At 32.7% G+C, this 19,887-nt stretch overlaps 1 protein-coding gene and 1 non-coding gene across 3 annotated transcripts in view; one reads left to right on the top strand and one right to left on the bottom strand.

Annotated features, from left to right (window-relative positions):
- The window catches only part of LOC111415957 (serine-enriched protein), a 33,583-nt gene extending 14,502 nt beyond the window's left edge, over positions 1–19,081 (bottom strand). Inside the window, exons 1-4 of one of the 2 annotated variants that reach the window (XM_023047864.2) lie at positions 18,985–19,081; positions 18,440–18,635; positions 1,600–1,756; positions 1,377–1,542 (exon numbers count right to left, since the gene is read on the bottom strand). In XM_023047864.2, coding sequence (XP_022903632.2) covers positions 1,377–1,542; positions 1,600–1,756; positions 18,440–18,624 — 508 coding nt within the window. In that variant the 5' untranslated portion in view covers positions 18,625–18,635; positions 18,985–19,081. The other variant, XM_023047863.2, reaches the window with a different exon arrangement.
- Positions 19,082–19,285: 204 nt separating this feature from the next.
- TRNAN-GUU (transfer RNA asparagine (anticodon GUU)) lies at positions 19,286–19,359 on the top strand. Its single transcript has one exon. It is a non-coding gene; the product is annotated as a tRNA-Asn (tRNA).
- The last annotated feature ends 528 nt before the right edge of the window (positions 19,360–19,887 follow it).

The following is a 19,887-nucleotide window of genomic DNA, read 5'->3' on the forward strand; positions in this document are numbered from 1 at the left end:
TTAACATCGTTCTCGATGATTGGCGTCCACATGTCTTTGAAAATTCACTATTTACATCATCATCTGGACTACTTCAGCAGACAATTGGCCACCGAATCTGATGAACAAGGCGAACGCTATCATCAAGTTGCTATGCCATTTGAAATTAGGTACTAAATGGTCCAGATATACGAAAGCTTATTAAATGTGACGCATTCAACAATATTTTGATTGACGCTAAATTGGATGCTTGGAAGGCAATTAAAGAAGTAATAGAAGGCTTGTTGGAAAAGCATCGTTCTAGCAACTACGATGTTTCTGTTGCATCATCTGGATTACTTCAGCAGACAATTGGCCACTGAATCTGATGAACAAGGCGAACGCTATCATCAAGTTGCTATGCCATTTGAAATTAGGTAATATCTACGAGATTTTTTTTCAAACTAATTTTAATAAAAAAAACAAATCCCAGATACAGAGGAAAACAGTCGCCGAGTGCAATTCTTGCGGAAATTCGCTGGTGGAGTAGACATGTGTTCGAAGACATGGATTATCCTGATAATAAAGAATTTTCAGAAGTTGCAGTAGAGTCAACAATGGAGTCACAAGTTGACATTATGTATGGCTTAGAAATTGATGACAGCGATAATTGCGATAGCGATGACACTAGCCCCGAACAATCACCATTGAAAAAGCCTAGACTCTAGAGCAATGTTTATGAACGTATAAACTTTGTTCTTCTTGAAACTTTGTTTGTCCTTAATTTTTGTTAATTTTCATAAAATCAATACTATTCGGGCAGGAATACTCAGGTCTATAGCCCTTTTGGACTTATCTTATATTTGTTTTATATATGTATTTTTTTTATTTATTCGTATTTGTTATAGTTATTATTTTTATATTCCAAATAAATATTGTTTTCTCTCTCTAATACAGTACTACTATATTACTATATACTTATATTAGAATACTCTTTTATAGTTACAATTCGTAGAACTCCCGAGTAAAGACGTTATTTTTCAAAGAACTTTTTTTTTTTCGAAATTTGACAATTTTTTGAATATTTCAGTCGATAAAATTAGTACAACTTAATTTTTTACATGGATATATTAATGAAAATTATTTATTTATCCTTAGCTAAGCCTTAGTCGTTGCTGAAGAATGAAATGAGAAATCATCAATGATTCTTGAGTTATAACTCAAAAACTAAGCAAACAAACATCAAGATAAGGAAAGAAATATAAAAGGTCATAAAAAAAATTTGGGCTGAGAACGCCAAACCCTTTGGAGGTTTTACTATATTGACATAGTACTTTCACCCTGACTTAAAATTTTTCACCCCCCAGAATGGCTGTTGTACTGTGTATTTAGTTTTAAAATATTTATAAAAAACTTACCTGGTGTACGATCATGAATATCCATAGCTGTGGCTAAAAATGTACATGCTGAAGCAACTGAAAGGGTTGAAGTAACATGGTCTTCACAAGCATTTCTTAATTCGTCAACACCAAGTTCTTGGGCTAAAGCTAACATTTCGAAAACACTACTGTCTTGTAACAAAATCTGAAAAATAATATTTGTTTAGTTTTACCCGAAAAGTTAATTTTTATACAATTTTACCTTTCCTGTATAAACATATAAAAGAAATTGTTTAAACGTTTCAACTGGTGCTTGTGATAATCTAATAGGAATAGGTGTTCCTGGTGGAGTTGATTGAACGGAACAACCAGGAATACGACACACTTCGCCGCGTTTACAATTTTGGAAGCTTTTACATCTGTTTACAAAAAAATAATAACGGTAAGTAATCTTCAAAGGTTTTATTTGATTAGGTTTAAATTAAGGTCCTCTGTCCGATGATTTGAGAAGAGAAAGAAGGACTCTCAATTCCGTTTCAATTCGAAATTAAAAATAAATCAGCGCTTTACCGAGTACCGTCAAGCCCTGATGGAAAATTAATTAAGTACGAATCCAATAGACATCAATATAAAAGTGTGGATATTGTATAGCTGCGGGAGAGAAAGTCCAATATCGCTCGGGAAATGAATCTTCTGGGAGTGCTTTTCGAGACGATCCCGCTCGATGTTGCTCTGCTTTTGCTTCCGCCCCCGGGCTATTGATGTAAGTGTCGACAGGATAAACGTTTTCCCTCGATCCCAAGGCAAAAACGCAGGACTACTCGGAACGAAGGAATCGCGCTTTATGAAAATATTCGGGATAATGTTTGAAGTCGACAGGGAAATGCTAAAGTCAAACAAAGCATACCCATTTGGAATTTTTATCTAAAAAGTGTGTTTTAAGGAAGATTACAAAAATTTTACATGTTTAATAAAAAAAATTGGAAACAATATTTTATTTTTGCAAAGATTTAAGTTGATGATTGACAATTCAGACTTAATCTTAATAAAATCTAATTTAATTATCCTAATTTTTTCGTGTAAAGTTTTGTCAATGACAGAGATAATTTCTATAGCGAGTATGTTGAAGTGAATCCTCCACAAGGTTATTATCCTTGTGGAGGAGTTTATCGAAGCTGTCGTGTTGAAATAGACAGTCAAATTGAAATTGATACAAAGTAAATGTCTGTGGTGTGACGACATGTTTATTGTAGGAGTAAACCATGAAGGGTTCCCAGATCTGATATCGAAAAAGTCTTGCGACTTTAGTCGACAGAAGACAGCAGTGTCCAACGAATTCCAATAAATATTCGTGGGATGGAATGTAAGATACTTCCACCAGTAATAAAATTTACAAGAATGTCATCAGAAATGCGATTGTGCCTCAATACTTAAGCAACCTGACCTTAGCTTTACGGACTCCAGTACAGCCTTCTTGGAGATTTCCACGCAAATACATTTTCTAGAAAGTCTGCTAATGAGGAATAATGATGATTTTAAATGAGCCTATTTACACAACCACCATTGCTGCCCATCACCATGAAACGACACTTAAGCACAGAAGTATTAGCTAAATGCTAGATGCAGTAAGAAAAATTGGCTCACTAACATGTACAGATACGTGCTTGTAGACCTAGTAAAGGGTATCATATCTACATAAATCGGGTGGCAGTGTCTATGCTTCTAATCCAATTATAACAAACATCAACATTATGATGCAGTTAGTATGAAATACATAGGATTGCTAGGTCTGAACTACCTCTTCACTACTTCAATTGAACTAATACCTTTACCCACTCTTGTGTGGTTCATTTGCAAAGATTTACAAACCAAGGTTATCCATCTTTTCGTGTTTCTTTGGACTATCAACTATTGTACTGGTTTTACAAGAATTCCCAAGAAATCTTGAAGCTTAATAATCTTTGACGTATTCCACGAATAGCCGAATTAACGATTGTCGTTGCGATAAGCACCAAGCGAAATAATAATACTGAGCTGCTTTCGGCAGATGGAGGTTACCAGAAAAATAAGAAACAAGCTAAAATGAGCGATTTGGAAAACACAAATGGAAACAAACGACTAAAATATAGATCTATACGTAAAAGACTGCGTAAAAAATACCAAAGAATCATCACACAAACATAAATACATAAAAGACACTCAATAGCTAGAGGAGGATTTTGATATGAGCATAGAAAAGCAAAAAAAAAATAAGTACTTATAAACTTTATAAGGAAACTTTATCTAGAATTGAGTTCCTCTAGTCAAAGAACCCTGCAAATATTCGGAAAACTTTTAGAAGTTATTGCCAGGTTAGGTATAAGACAGCAAGCAAATTAAAGATAGGACAAAAATTGCAATGAACACTATACTTGGCTGGTGTATCAAAAATAAGATGAAAATCATACTATTATGGTAGGAAACCTAATCAGGGACCCTATAGTTAAAAGAGATATATAGCGAGGTCGATAAAATGCAAAAAAAGTTCATATACCTTGATACACTTAGGAAAACGGTTCAATAACACTGACGAGTAGTGTGTTGAGGTTACCACATACAGCAATATAGATTTACACGATCACAGTCATAGCTAGAATAATGAAGAATTCAACGTGCACAGTTAAATTCACAGCTTCTTTTTCTTCTTCTTTTTGCATATATCTAGCACCACTAGGGTTAACTAGTTAACTATGCTTTATCAGCCTGTTCTATAACCACCACTAGATGTGGTGATTCTTTGAGCCATTTTTACTCGGAGGTCAGGTAGGTGGCTAACCTCACTTGTGAGGAGGAGTTTTTGTTGTATTAACGACGATTGTAGCTAACGACGTAGGTTACACGGGCTGATTGCTTAACGTGCCCACCTGACGCGCAGTGCGGGATGCGACCTCTAATTTTATGAAGAGATAAAAAAAAGTGATATGGTTGCATTGTCACAAGAACATTACCTATGGATCTTTGAAGACAGCAGCTTCCTCAGTTTTAGATGAGAAAACCAAGAGAAAGTAGTTAGGTTCATAAAAACAGGCATTATCAACTTTGTGGTATATGTAATATATTATTTGATTATATAGCAGGTACATTGCTTGGCTTCAAACCCGGAAAAAGGAAGATTTGATCATCTTCCCATCAAAAAGAAAGACTGGAAATGACAACGACAGACATCAAAGCAGAAAACTAGCAGATGCAGACAAATCAGGAGACTATGAGAAGAAATTGACACTAAGTCTTTATTTGTCTTTCAACATATCTTTTGTTTGGGCTGCAAAAGAAAAGCTAATATTTTCTGAATAACTCTCGAAATCGTAGATGAATCAAATTTGATCGGTGGAGTCGGGGCATGAGTGTACGACCAGAAATGATGGCAGCAATTAAACGCGATGGGATTTGTTACGATATGGTCACCATTACAAGCCGAAATTGTACTCATTCTCCATGAATATTCCTGCACTCCGTTCAATCATCTCAGTTTGGGCTTTTCTTCTTATTTTATCCTTCAGGATTTTCTAACTTCAGGTTGCCCGTGGTACTTTATACACATGATAGCAGGAGCTTGTACCGATTCTACAGATATCATTTTCATTTCTTGAGAACTTTATTATTTTATGTTAAAAATTGACATCTAAAGTATGCTATAAGACCACAGTAGGCTGTATTTGTTTCCGTTAACTTACTCAGGTTTCTTTACTGTAATATTAAATGTATATGCTATGGATCATAAATATATACATACATTTGACCACATCATCACAAGAGTGCCCTCATATTTAGTAGGAATAGGTAAATAATATATATTGAAGACTGGAATAAGAATTACCAATTAAAGTTGCCAAAAATTGTAAGGCTAGAGTAAGTCATTCTTGAGTAGCGATTGCTTTTCGAAATGTCTTATTTCTAAACGCAATTTTGTGCTCAATAAACGACAAAAAAAATTCAAAATCATTATGGTGCATCTTAACAAAATTTTTATACAATCCACTTACATATTGAAAATTGAAATCGACTAGTAAATTTGACGACACTGCTCTCTACTTGCGGATAACTTAGTCATCCGCACGTCGCGTCGTGCATTTAGCATCTTTTTTAAAGTGAGAAAAATAAAAATCTAAGCGACTCCTGCTATTTACTTCCCTCACCAAGACATACTGGAATATTTTGGAACACTATTTGCTCGTATCGATGCTCATTGCACATCTGATTTAGAATACATTGACATTGCGTTGGATCGTTGCATATCGTTTCATGATACCAGGATACACAACAAATGTTAATACCCATTATTTTTTTGGGATCCCAAAATACCGAGGGCTCCTATGGTTAGCCATACATAGGAGTCGCAGATTTTGGGTTTTAATTGGCTTTTGACTTTTCCTCCCCTCCCCCCTCCTATATCACCATCCCGACCTTATCCTTTTGTTTAATCGTTGTGCAACATAATATGGCTTCTTCATTTTTCGACCTTTTAATTTTGTAATGCAGTGTGTGTTTAATTTGGTTTAATTTTCAAGTTTTTACACGTTTTGTAATACGTGTAAAACGTACATATCATACAGGAATTGTCTGTTTTCTTCGACCTTTTAATTTGTGATATAGTATGTGTTTATTTTAATTTCGTATTTTACACGCTTTAAATTCTACATACGTATTTAGTTACTTTTTAAATTTAGATATCAACATAAAAACATGTTATTTACATTTTTCGATCCAGTTGTTAAGACATTTTCGACACGTTGTCATGACTGATTGTAAAAATTGTTTTATCTCTAAAATCTGCCCAGTTGTGATTTTTAAACGGAATTTCGCCATTAGTTTATCAATATAATAGTTTCTGTTGTTCAAAAATTTTATTTTCAACTTGTACGTTACTCTGTAAGTATCATTTTATTTAGATTTAATTTACCTTAATTCTATAATCTAACATGTTTAAATTATCAAAAATTCAACTTTTGTAGCTATTCTGAAGATGTTTGCTAGGACATGTTTCGCCATGTTAATAAAGAGACGCATTATTATTATATAATACAAAAAAAAAATTTTTTTGCTAACCAGTAAAAGTGCAAAACTCACAAAAAACCTTTGTTACCTCTAAATTAAAGAAAAAACTGGTTAAAAAAATGGACTACAACATCAACTTCGACTACAATACATATTAAGTTAGCCATGATAAAGCAATTTGTAAAAGTGTTGGACAAGGAAGTATTTTAATTACATTTGTAGAAAATTTCCGAAGCTTAGTCTGGAAAAGTTGAAAGGTGGAATATTTGATGGTCCTTAAATACGGCAATTAATGAAAGACGCAGATTTTATTAAAGTTATGACTGCTCCGGAAAGTAAAGCTTGGAAAAGTTTTGTGTTGGTAGTCTAAAATTTCCTAAGTAACCATAAAGCAACAAATTATGAAGAAATTGTACAAAATATGCTGACAAACTTTCAGACTCTAGGAGCAAATATGAGTATCAAGTTACACTATCTCCGCAATCATCTGAGGAACAGGGAGAGCGGTTCCACCAGGATCTAAAAATGATGGAGGAAAGGTATCAGGGTCGATGGGATTGTCACATGATGGCAGATTACTGCTGGTCTTTAAAAACAGATTGTCTTTAAAAGAGATAAAAGGTGTTTTATGGAAATATAACATATGTTTTCGACATTTTTCTCTATATACAGGGTGATTCACATAAGAACCGACACAGAGCAGGGACATGTAGAGCACAATAAATTAAGATGATTTAACGTAACTTACCTCTATACTAAGTTGTACACCTCAGGAGTTATAGGCCTTCAAAGTTGGCTCTTAAATTTTTAAAAAGTTCAATATCTTCGCAATACATTAAGCTAGAAAAACCAAATTTGGTATACGTTATGAGTGTACCAAGGGTATTAATTAGTAGCAAATTGAACTCAATTGAGGCATTTCATAGGGTCGATTAAGGGTGATGGTACCCTACATTTTGACAAATTTTTTTAACCTTTTGGCGGATTTAATACATTACTACTTCATTTCTTGTGGAATTTAATTCTAAAACTTTTCTTACTCGTATTATTTTTTAAAAAACTTTGTCGTTTTCATAAAAAAACTTAAATAACTAAAGACACATATTTTGTAATGTTACTTAAAATAAGAGAAAATTTAGTAGTCGGCTATGAAATTGTACGTCAAAGTTGACAAATAGGGTATAAAGTTATTTGACGACAAGGTTTTCTCCATCTTTTCTCCATCACCTTTCATTCTTGAGTTATGATCGATTTTAACACCAAAAGTACCCAATTTTGACATTTTGGGGATTTTCTCTTTATCACCTGAAAATCATTACATCTAAACTAAATTTGTTTATGGATGATGTCTTCTTAGTTGACAATAAACAACTTATTCCTAAAAAACTTTTCTCCATCACCTTTCATCCTTGAGTTATGATCAATTTTAATATCAAAAGTACTCAATTTTGATATTTCGATGATTTTCTCTTTTTATCATTAAAAAATCATTATAAGTAAACCAAATCTGTTTATGAGTAATGTCCTTTTAGTTCATAATAAACAATTTATTTCAAATAAACTTTTCTCCATCACCTTTAATTTTTGAGTTATGATCTATTTTAATACCAAAAGTACTCAATTTTAACATTTTGGTGATTTTTTCTTTATCATTAGAAAACCATTATACCTAAACTAAATTTGTTTATGGATGATGTTTTTTTAGTTCATAATAAACAATTTATTAAATAACTTTTCTCCATCACTTTCCATCCTTGAGTTATGATCAATTTTAATATCAAAAGTACTCAATTTTGATATTTCGATGATTTTCTCTTTTTATCATTAGAAAATCATTATAACTAAACCAAATCTGTTTATGAGTAATGTCCTTTTAGTTCATAATAAACAATTTATTTCAAAAAAACTTATCTCCATCACAATTAATTTTTGAGTAATGATCGATTTTGATAACAAAAGTACTCAATTTTAACATTATGGGGATTTTCTCTTTATCACTAGAAAATCATTACATCTAAACAAAATCTGTTTATCAATAATATCTTTTTAGTTCATAATAAACAATTTATTCCTAAAAAACTTTTCGTCATCACCTTTCATTCTTGAGTTATGATCGATTTTAAAATCAAAAGTACTTAAAAACATTTTGGGGATTTTCTCTTTATCACTAGAAAATTATTATGCCTAAACTAAATTTGTTTATGGATGATGTCTTTTTAGTTCATAATAAACAGTTTAATCCTCAAATTACGTACAATTTCACAGCCGACTACTGAATTTTCGATGATTTTAAGTAGCATTAACAAGATACGCGTCTTTAGTTTTTTGAGTTTTTTATGAAAACGACAATGTTTTTTAAAAAATAGTAAGAGCAAAAAAAGTTTTAGAATTGAATTCTACATGAAATGAAGTAGTAATGTATTAAATCCGCCAAAAGGTTAAAAAAATCTGCCAAAATTTAGGGAACCATTACCTTTAATCAACCCTTTGAAATGCCTCAATTGGTCTCAACTTGCTACCAATTAATACCCTCGGTACACACATAACGTATACCAAATTTGGTTTTTCTAGCTTAATGTATTACGAAGATATTCAATGTTTTAAAAATTTAAGACCCAACTTTGAAAGTCTATAACTCCTCAGAGGTACAACTTGGTATAGAGATAACTTGCGTTAAATCATCTTAATTTATTGTCCTATACATGTCCCTGCTCTGTGTCGGTTCTTATGTGAATCACCCTGTATATCCAAATTTTTCAAAACAAAACTGACATCATAAATATATCTGTTATTTTGTTTCTTGTTTTCCGATTTTTATAATGCAAAATGAAAATAAAGATTTAAAAGAAAACGAGAGCAAATCTTACAAAATCATTGATAGTTTCATGAATTGTGAGCATAAATATATCCAAAATCAATCGTATATCTAGGATAACAAAACCACTGTAAACCAGTATTATAGCTTGACTCGTATTTTTTGATTGTGATGCTGTCAAATATAGCTTTTGTTCTTATAGCTGTGTTACACTCTAGGTTCATAGCAAGATCTTTAACGGCTTTATGGTAAAGCTTTTATAATAATATTAAAAGAACAATTTTAAATATCCTGAACACCGCACTACAATCAATTTTGCATAAATGACTGCATAAGTCATTTATGTAAGTAAATTCAGTCTACTGAAGACTGTGTTCAGACAATGGAAGACGTTTGCCTGGGGTGTTTCATTTTAATACTTTGTTGCATATCCGACTTTTTCTAGCCATTGTTGTACATCCATCAAAGTCATGACCGACGAATTTGTCCATGTCCAATCCAAATTTAGATAGTTTAGATATGTCAGACGTTTCGTCAGCCAAAATAAAAGAAAACTCATGACATTTCTTTACCTCATCTACGATTTGATTTTCTTAAAACCTGGCCGCAGATATTGATTAGTTCATTTTTTACATGAACTGAAGTGTATTCTGTATTGCCGGAACAGAATCCAAAATCATCTTGCAACAATAGTTTGTACTCTAAATTTTGAAAAATCCACAGCATTTCCTGGCGGTATTGTAATATTGTTAAAACAATGGGAAGGAGTTTCTTTTTCCTCTACTCCAATAGAAAGTGTCTCCTCCATTACAGATTTAAAAATAGCTACCATAATACTCGATTTTTTGTGCTACTCAGATGCAACATGTCTTTTGGCTAACTATTTTGTATACTTTGTATGTTCTGTCCATAATTTTTTATTTAAAAACAAAGGTACACAAAGTTTTGCACAAACCTCCTTTTAAACAAGGCGAATGTGGTAGCCACGATTTAGTTAATTATTTGAATTTGAAATGACTCTTGCCGGTCATATCATCAGCGGCTGCCTTAAAATTATAGTTATTGTTTGGTATGGAACAATCGGTCAATAACTTCAAGTTAATGTTATCCTTCCACTTGTTTTAGACCCGTTGGTCAGTTGAATTCTGAATTCGGAGAAGTAAGTTTTCTGATGTTGACTTCTGGACGCTCTAGATAAATTCGCTGACATGTATTAACAAGTACATACATGTCATACACTGTAATTTATATGCTAATTCTTGAAAATCAATTAGAATATATTATTCATGTAAGTTCTGAATAGAAGCAGATGATCTAATTAAACACATCTACTAGATGAGAGAGTATTGAAGTTACATTGACTACATAAAAAAGCACTTAATAAGTGCTTTTCATGCTAATTTATAATTCTGGGACAAACACTCGATTTTATTAGTAAGGGAATAACAAGTAGACAGTATCCAGAGCACACAGAGAGATAGAGACCAGGATTTTCTTTCAAACCAGCGTATACCGAGGTCTCTCTAATTAAGCTACTTGCGTAGCAAAAGCCAATTCGAGTTCTTTCATCATAAAGCCACGAGCCTCTCCTTGCTAAACTTACAAATATGCACGCGAAGCCTATACACTTAGCGCACTCTAACGACGTTGTTCACAATATCCCTTTAAACTCCCGTAATTTGAATAAGGAGCGCACCTTTCATTAATACTTCAAAGTTTTAGTGTTCTTTGTGCGCGAAACGACGACGGCGGCGGCGGCGTCGGTGCCGGCGGGCGCTCTTTAGTTTATTGCTTCCTTGAGTCCTTCCTCGCGCATAACGATGCCAATCATAAGACTACTCGGCGATGTCGTCTCCCTTTCCTACCGGTCTCTTGTTCTTGTTTAGGTGCCTCTAATTGGATGTCTTCTACTCCAAACTGTGACTTTGATCTCAACGAAAGCGCCTAGTACCAGAGATGTCCAACAAACGAGTAAAACAGTAATTACTAATGTGCGAAGAATCCACTAGTTTTTATTTGTGTCCTGTTACTTATTAATAAAAATCAAATAATAATGTTTAGAATTGAAGAACAAGAAAAATTGTCGAATAAAACGCTTTTGTTGAGCAACTTCCAATAAATTGCTTTATCAAGTTGCTCTATTTAATATTCATAGATAATCTCAGGGTATTCCCCGAGTTGTCTATATGATGTATAAATAATGGACAGTAGTTGTAGTTTTAATTGTTATTCAGCACGAGATTATTTTATAGTTTTATTGAACAAAAAGCAGAACTAACACTAGATCTAGAATTAGAAACATTCGGGTTTAGCTGTACGTCTGTTAGGACGGCTAAATCCGAATGTTTCTAGTTCTAGGCCCAGTGTTAATTTCAGTTTTAGTTGTTATTCAGCGTTAGATTGTTGTATATTTTTATTGAACTAAAAGTGGAACTAACACTAGACCTAGAAACATTGGGGTTTAGCCGTTGTGGGGTTATTTTCACATATTAAAAAAATAATCAGTATTTAAAAAAAATGATATTGTATTGGAAAATGAAAAATTGACTTGTTTCTGTTGAAGTCTAATGATTAATTGAAGGGCTTAGTGTGAAACAATGACAAGGCACAAATATAAAATTATTGGAAAATCGACTTTGAAATTTGTACAAAATCTGTAAAATTAATATTTCCGTCTTTTTACCTTTTGGGTTGTTTACATTAGTAACACAACTGTATATATCTATCCAGGATACTGAAATAATAAAAAAAATATATAGAAAACTATAATCAATATATAAATAGAATTTTATTAGAAAAATTGTGACTTGTAACACTTTGCACTAACAAACGACAACATTTTCAATTAAAAACTAAATAAGTCAATAACTCAAAAAAGAAAATAAATATAAAGAAATAATGTTTAAACTAAGAAAGTGGCTCTGCTTCATTAATAATTTCAGGTTCCTCTGTTTCTTCAGCACTTTCAGTTATTTTCGGCTGTAAATTTTGGAAAAAAATCATGATTCACAGCCGGTATGTAAGGTAACAATGTCTTTAGATTGTCGTATTTTTTTTTTGAAATTTTAATTGGTTCAAGATACTTTCTATCTAACTGATCAAGTGTAGTGTATACTGGTCTTCCTCGTTTTGAGATGGACACCTGGTCGTACTCACCATGAACGGAATGTTTGACGTAAAAAACTTTAGTATTTTTATTACTAAATCGAAATGAAAACGCATTAGCAAAGTTTAAGTTAGCGAACTCTTTTTTATGTTTGTAAGAGTAGGTGTAAAGTTTAAAAAATCTTCCTGCGTCATAACTGTGACTGCAAAAGCTGTTTTTTTGTTTGATCGCCGTATAATATCGTACCATTCATTTGGACAAAAAACTTGTGGTGCATACCTTCGGTGTCGCTTTTCTATAAGTGCGAAGTCCCTATCAGAAGGAAGATGAGTATGACCACTTACGAGAAAATGGTGCGTTATTGTTTTAAATTTATTCTCCTTTACCAGTTGTAACCATAAACTCATCATTAGCCAAATTTTATTTTGCCCTAGGCAATTATCTGTAAATATAATTAGGTGGTCAATTTCGGTCTTCGTCATAAGAAATTTTAGGAGGATTGAAGCGACTTCATCACTTCCTCTTTTTGCTATATCTTCCGTCCAGAGAAACATGTGCCCTTTGCCATTTGTACAATCATGAATACCTAAGTTGTATAACCAGATTTTTCTGCAATAAAACACTGGACCCGTTGTTAATTTCGGGATTGGTAATGCCTGTTGTAAGTCAAATGAAATTACCAACGTTCTATTGGTGTTTTTTGATTCTTGAGTCGTGTTATTTAACAAATCCTGCATTGCTTTCGCTTTAGTTTTATGTGTCGTCAGGTCAATGTTTAGCCGAGACAATTTCTGATTTTCATTTAATTTTGTTGCAGAGTCTATTCTGATGTTAAGTTGATCACAAGTTTTGCAAGTGTCGGATTTGGGTAATTTAAAGCCAATATTGTATTCTGTACAAAATATCTGCCTATATGTGTGCTCCAGAACAGGTTTGATATGTTATTGTTGACACCACGGAACATAATACTCAGAATAAAGACGCGATATGGTCATATCACAGTTAAGGTATACTTTCCCTAGATTTTCAGCCCTGCTATAGTGACTTTGGTATGTAGGTATTAAATCTGTATGCTGTCTAACACTCTGCTTTTGCTGGTCACTAATTTGATTGGGTCTGTTCGAATGTCGGCCACGTTTATCTTTTCCTGGTACAGGAGTTCCTCTTATTTTCTTTGAAACGATGTTGTTCAGTCTACCCTTTGATTTTTGCAGACCGTGAACATACAGAAACTCGGTTTTACACACGTTTACTGTTTAGCCATTAGCATTGACAGAATAAATCGCATTGGAAGTTCTACTTGATTCCTGTCGTTTTTGCCTTGTTTTGTAAGATCTCTTTTTCTTTGCTATAGCAATGCATCCAAAGAGATACCTATTCTGCAATTCCCATGATCTCAAATTCCAAAATTCATTGAAAATACGGTTTTCATTACCATCTAGTTTCTCTCTACATCTTTTTTTACACTCACAAGGAGGTCCTAACTCTCGAGGTGCAACAGTCTTTTTGGTTTTTTCACTAGTATACTGCTGTCCCAGATTTCTTCCTATTTTTCTTTTTGATCGTGGATATGTGTCTTCTTTTCGGTGTTTCCATCTACTTCTAGGGGCAGGTTCAGGTGTATCAGCCCTAATCCGTTTTAATGTTCTGCTCCCTGTTTCCCCATCTGATTCTTTTATACCATCGTTTTATATTGAAAAAGCAATACTAAACTAGCCACCCAATGACAACCCAATTTGCTTGCATAGAATTAACAATGGCAATACAATAACATGACACATAAATGAAAAAAGTCATTTACCTGTTGATTTGTATCTACATTTTCTACATCACTAGGTACATAATCTCTATCAATATCATTATCATCGACTGGAGAATCTACATCACTCATTTCACTGTTCATTATATTAAAATTATTCGATTCACAGGTACTTAAGTCACGACGCGTTACAATTTTTGTGTGACTTGTCATTTTTTATTTTCACAAAACAAATGCGTATGTAGCAACGCAAGATCATTACTACGAATTTGTGGTGCTATGCTTTGGAATATTTTCAAATTATTTATTCCGTGACTTATTATACTTTTGTGGAACTCGAAAATAAGCAAGTCATATTTGAAAAAAATGTGACTTGTCATTGTTTCACACTAAGCCCTTCAATTAAATAACAAGTTTTTTAAATACATAGTTACGTAAAAAAGAAAAAATAAAAGATTTCTTGATTTTTTAAAAAAAGATATGGAAATCAATATGGCAGGGAATATGTGCAATATACTCCCCCCCTCAAAAACAACAAGTAACGCAATTTGCAACAATGCAAATGAAACAATGCAAATGAAAAGTAAATAAATCTTTTAAAGTTGAAAAGTCACTCTTTTTTTAACAGTACTGAGTAAACTAAATTTCGGGTTTTGATGTCCAAAAGGGTGGCAATTTAATTGAATTCAAATGTGCAATATTATCGTTAGAATTTGAAGATGAATCACCATTTTGATTAGAATTTTCTGTCATATTGACGGTGATTTATTAAATTTATTAAAAGAAAATAATGTTGAAATATAATTTGCGAAAACTTGTTACTTTTGGGAAGGAAAATATTTGTAACGCACTTACCGATTCCACTGCCAATTAAAAGAAATTTAAATTATAAATTAAATATATGCAGGTGATGATCCAAATTTTGACGTTCCAGTAAGTTTGACGGTGGCGGGTGATGTACATCTTTCTTGATTTTAAATTTGTTCTTTAAGTTCCTTTTTCTTTGATTCAATTAATTTATTTTTCATATCCAATTCATTGTATAAGCAAATTTTCTTCCTTACGTTCTTTTGGCTAAACTGTTTTATATCCTTTAGTTAAGTATTTAAATAAGTTAGGGCCACTTTTACCACCTCTTGATAAGTTTATCCGATAGATAAATTGGCGCTCTTAGGTCCATTACTACCATCTTTTAGATAAATTTATCCTATAGATAAACCCATCTACTAGCCAATCAGAGCGCGTAAAATAGCCGTAACCGTGGTAATAATCCCTTAGATAGCTTAACCAGAAGATGGTAGTAACGAGCCTTAGGTCCATTACTACCATCTTTTAGTTAAATTTATCTTATAGATAAACCCGTCTACTAGCCAATCAGAACGCGTAAAATAGCAGTAACCGTGGTAATAATCCCTTAGATAGCTTAACCAGAAGATGGTAGTAGCGAGCCTTAGGGCCGGTTTATCAATATCTAGTTAAGACGATTTATCTGTCAATTACAATTGTAGCTGATAGATAACGTCGACGAATCGTTTATCCACCCGTAGTTTAGGGTAATGTTATAGATAAATATGACATTTGGATACCCACCAGATTGAAGTACTGGTTAAGGGTTTACCTATTAGATATTGTCAAAAAAATGTGAGCACAAGTTTGGTTGCTTGGTGAAAGGAAATGACAATAAAATCAAAATATAACGTCAAAAATAAATTAAGCTTATAATTGTGGTGATGGATAAGCAAGAGAAAGAAAAGATCATCAAATTTTAGTACAGCAGAAAAGAACTTGCTTGTGGATTTGGCAAACGAATATAAAAATGTTATAGAAAATAAATAATAATCTAGTAATTAAAAAAAATAATAATAATATAATCTATAATCTAATACAGTATAATCTCGTCTCAATTTTAACCAAGATTGACAAAACTGTGTCATTTTTTAACCGAAATCTAACAAAAAAACGTGGTGGTCCAACTCCTCAAAGTGGTTTTGACTTTTGTCTTTCTTTTATAATATATGGTCGTCGTTTATAATTTAAGAGTTGGACAATATCCATCCGATATCATCTTTATCGCTGTCTAATAAATATTTATGTAGGAATTCCATTATAAAAGAGGTTTTCAAAAACAAAGCACAATACCGAAAGCACACGGGAATGATAACCTCCAAAACACGATCAGCTGTTTATATCAACTTCACAAACTAAAGTCAATTATTCAAATTTCACCAATTACGTTTCATTTTCGTTTCTAGTGTTAACATTCAGGGGTACCATCTATGTTCTATCTTGTAGGTTGCTACCTGTCGGGTAGAAAATTGCTGGATAAACGGTTTACTGAGGTTATCTGTTAGGCAAGTTTATCCATGAGTTGCGTATCTAACAGATTTAACTTGACATTGATAAACCGGCCCTTAGCCAATGAAAGCAATATACGTTAAAATTATGAATATTATCTTGGAAAAACTGTCATATTCAATTCATATTTTTTCCTATTTATTTGGAAAATGCATTTGACCTCTTCAAAATAAAGTAATGGTATAAACCAGTATAAAAATACCTATATTTAAATTTTGCGCTTTAACCTAATTAGTTCCCTCACAATCCCCTTGGGAGCGCTTGTACCAAAAAATAGTGGGGAGATGACCTTCTATATACATAATATAGGTATATAAATTTTTCTATGGTCTAATCTGGTGTGGCCACCAATATAGGCAAAACAAAACCGTCGTATTTTTAAGGAGAACAATTCGCTAGATGTCGCCGAACTCTTGAAAACACGCACACATACAAGTATATGTATATATTCGACATTTGAATTTGACTTTGCAAATAATAAGAAATAATAAACATAACTAACTTTCAAGCTTAGCAATTAATTTAACACGCATTCAGGACTCGCGCCTGTGAGTATCTGTGTAAGGAGTGGATTTAAAAATGTGGAAATTCAAAACTTACAGATCTTTCACCTAATATAATCTATAGATCGGACCGCGTTTTTTTCATAGGCATTTCCAAAGCAGTAATAGAGCAACACAAGCAACAAATGCATACTTAAAACCTGTTAGTGTACCAACTCTACATTTGCCATTAAATTGTGTGTATTTTAGTCAGTGTTGTTAAATAGCCGGGTATTTATTTTCAAGGGAAAATACTCTGGATATATACTCGAGGGTATTTACCCAAGATTGGTATTTAGAAATATTTATAAAATTTGATTTAAATTGAGTTGATGGCAGTTTTGCAAGTACTTCAAGAATGCAGAGTCGATTATCTATACACCAAACTTATTTATAACATTTACAAGATAAGGAAATAAGTATTATATTCCTCGTCTGCAACGTCTATTTCATCATCTTCTTCTACATTTTTTGTATCACACAAAAGACATTGAAATACATATTATCATTAGTAATTCAATGTCTTTCCTGTAAAAAATGGAATTCTAAAAAAATTTACAATACAATAAATACCCGCTAAAAGTTTTCCTTAGCGGAGAACACCTCAACAGATGGTGCTTATGGTAGTTCAGTTTTAAAGTCCTTAGATCATCAAAGTACCTCGGTTTGCCGCCATTTTGGCTCGAAAATCAAGCGGGAAATTTAAAATTACGTCATTCTGTTGATAAAATTACGCCAAATTTCCTTCCTTCTTTTTCTCGTGGTACTCCGAAAAGTCGAAAGCCCAACTTACTGTTATTTTTGCAACTCTAAAGGTAACAAGACGGCATTATTTTTGTAAATAAGTGGTAATATGTACTGACCAAGGTTTGTATAGCGTATTGTACCAATACGCTTTACAAACCTTGGTACTGACAAGCTGTCAAACCGCCATTTTGGCTCGAATATTTCGAATACACAGGCTTCACAAACCGCGGTACTTTGATAATCTAGGGACTTTATTCAGTTTTATGTCGTTAAGTGGCAAATCTATATAACTATATTACTATCCCATATCCTATGGGTCTAATGATTAATTAAATAAAAAAATTTTAAATACATAGTTACGTAAAAAAGAAAAAATAAAAGATTTCTTGATTTTTTAAAAAAGATATTGAAATCAATATGACCTGGGAATATGTGCAACGCCACACCGTCTTAAGAAACGTATAGCTAAACTCGAATGTTTCTAGTTCTAGGTCTAGTATTAGTTCTAATACTAGTGTTAGTTGTAGTTTTAGTTGTTATTCAGCGCTAGATTGTTGAATTTTTTTATTGAACTAAAAATGAAACTAACTCTAGACCTAGAAACATTCGGGTTTAGCAGTCTTAAGAGACGCACTGCTAAAATCTACGACTAATAATTTTTCTTATAACGGACTTTAGACACTTGTTTCCGCGTATTAGTCCGTTATATAGAAGTTTTACTGCATTATTATGATATTTACAAACCTTGCAATTAAAATAACACGGTGTGCAAAGACACGTTCCTCCTCTCTACCTAAAATGAAAATGACATCAGCTGAATCGGTGTCCTCAAAAAGTCTTTGAAGGTCATCAAGGAGTCTTGGAACACCAGCAAGGGCTTTATCCGCCGGTAAACCCGCTGTGCCTAACCCTCCAACTGTGGACCCCATCTTTTGGTAATCTAGAAAAATTGAACCAACATCAACAGTCATCAATCACAAATTTCAATTCGAAAGATTTATTTCTTTATTTCCTTTATATTTCATTCATTTCCACCAATCTCTTATACGTTTAAATTTATGTATACAATTTGCTCGTTTTGCGCATGTCAATGTTTATAAAAGGTATCCCCCTACTATTAAAAGTAAGAACTCACCAATGACACGAAACTCGAGAGGCACTTGGTTTTTAAATAATCTAATGAGACGATCTCAATTAAGTTATTGAAAATTTTTAAAGTATTTCTTAAATTTGTGGTTTTAACGTAACTTTTTAGCTTCACGATTGTGGGTTCAAGGTCTGAGACTTACTGTATTATTTTATTTCACCGACACAGGTAGAACTCTCTTGTGTTAATCCGGTTGGGTTTAGGAGAAGAGCTGCAAGAATGGTACAGTGGCCTCAACATCTTAACGGTGTTGCCAAATCTCACATATTTTCATTTTCAGTTATTATAATCAATTAAATTTGTTTTAAATTTATTCTTATTGTTTTTCTATTTAAAATAACAATTTCACATTTATTTCTTATCTTTTTTGATAAGAACATTTACTTTTGATAAAATTTACTCTATGTAATCGTAACTGGGCATAATCGACTATATATTTCATCGCCTCCGTGGCGCAATTGGTTAGCGCGTTCGGCTGTTAACCGAAAGGTTGGTGGTTCGAGCCCACCCGGGGGCGTTTATTTTTTATAATTTTTGGCTTCAAAAATTACAATAATAATAAAGAATGATTCTTTTATCAACAATGTATTTTTTGAGTCCACATGTTCGCAACTCGGTGGTATAAAAGAAATAATATTGGGTTTTACTGCATTCTTCAACTTAAAATTATTGTGATTGATTTGTGATTGACAGGTCTACAATGAAATAAAAGTAAACCATCTGCTCGTACTATACTTTAAAGCACAATAGGTATTAATGGGAAGCTGTGACATGTTTCAATTCAGTACACCACATATGTTCAAAACTGGGGAGAGGTGTTAGTTTCCTTTGTGTAAAGTTTTTGTATTAGGATCTAAAACAAATATAAAAACAGCAAATAAAAGAATACACAATAAATAAATAGACTTAAAAAAATAAAAGATTTACTTGTTAGGATTACTTCAAAGTAAAGATAGGAACAATAAATTTAGACAGTTTAGCAAGTTGTACGTAAATTAGCCTGTAACATTTTAACCCAGCAAGACGAGCGTTGTTAATTATTACT

Source organism: Onthophagus taurus, chromosome 1 (assembly GCF_036711975.1).
Source record: "Onthophagus taurus isolate NC chromosome 1, IU_Otau_3.0, whole genome shotgun sequence".
NCBI lineage: Eukaryota > Metazoa > Arthropoda > Insecta > Coleoptera > Scarabaeidae > Onthophagus > Onthophagus taurus.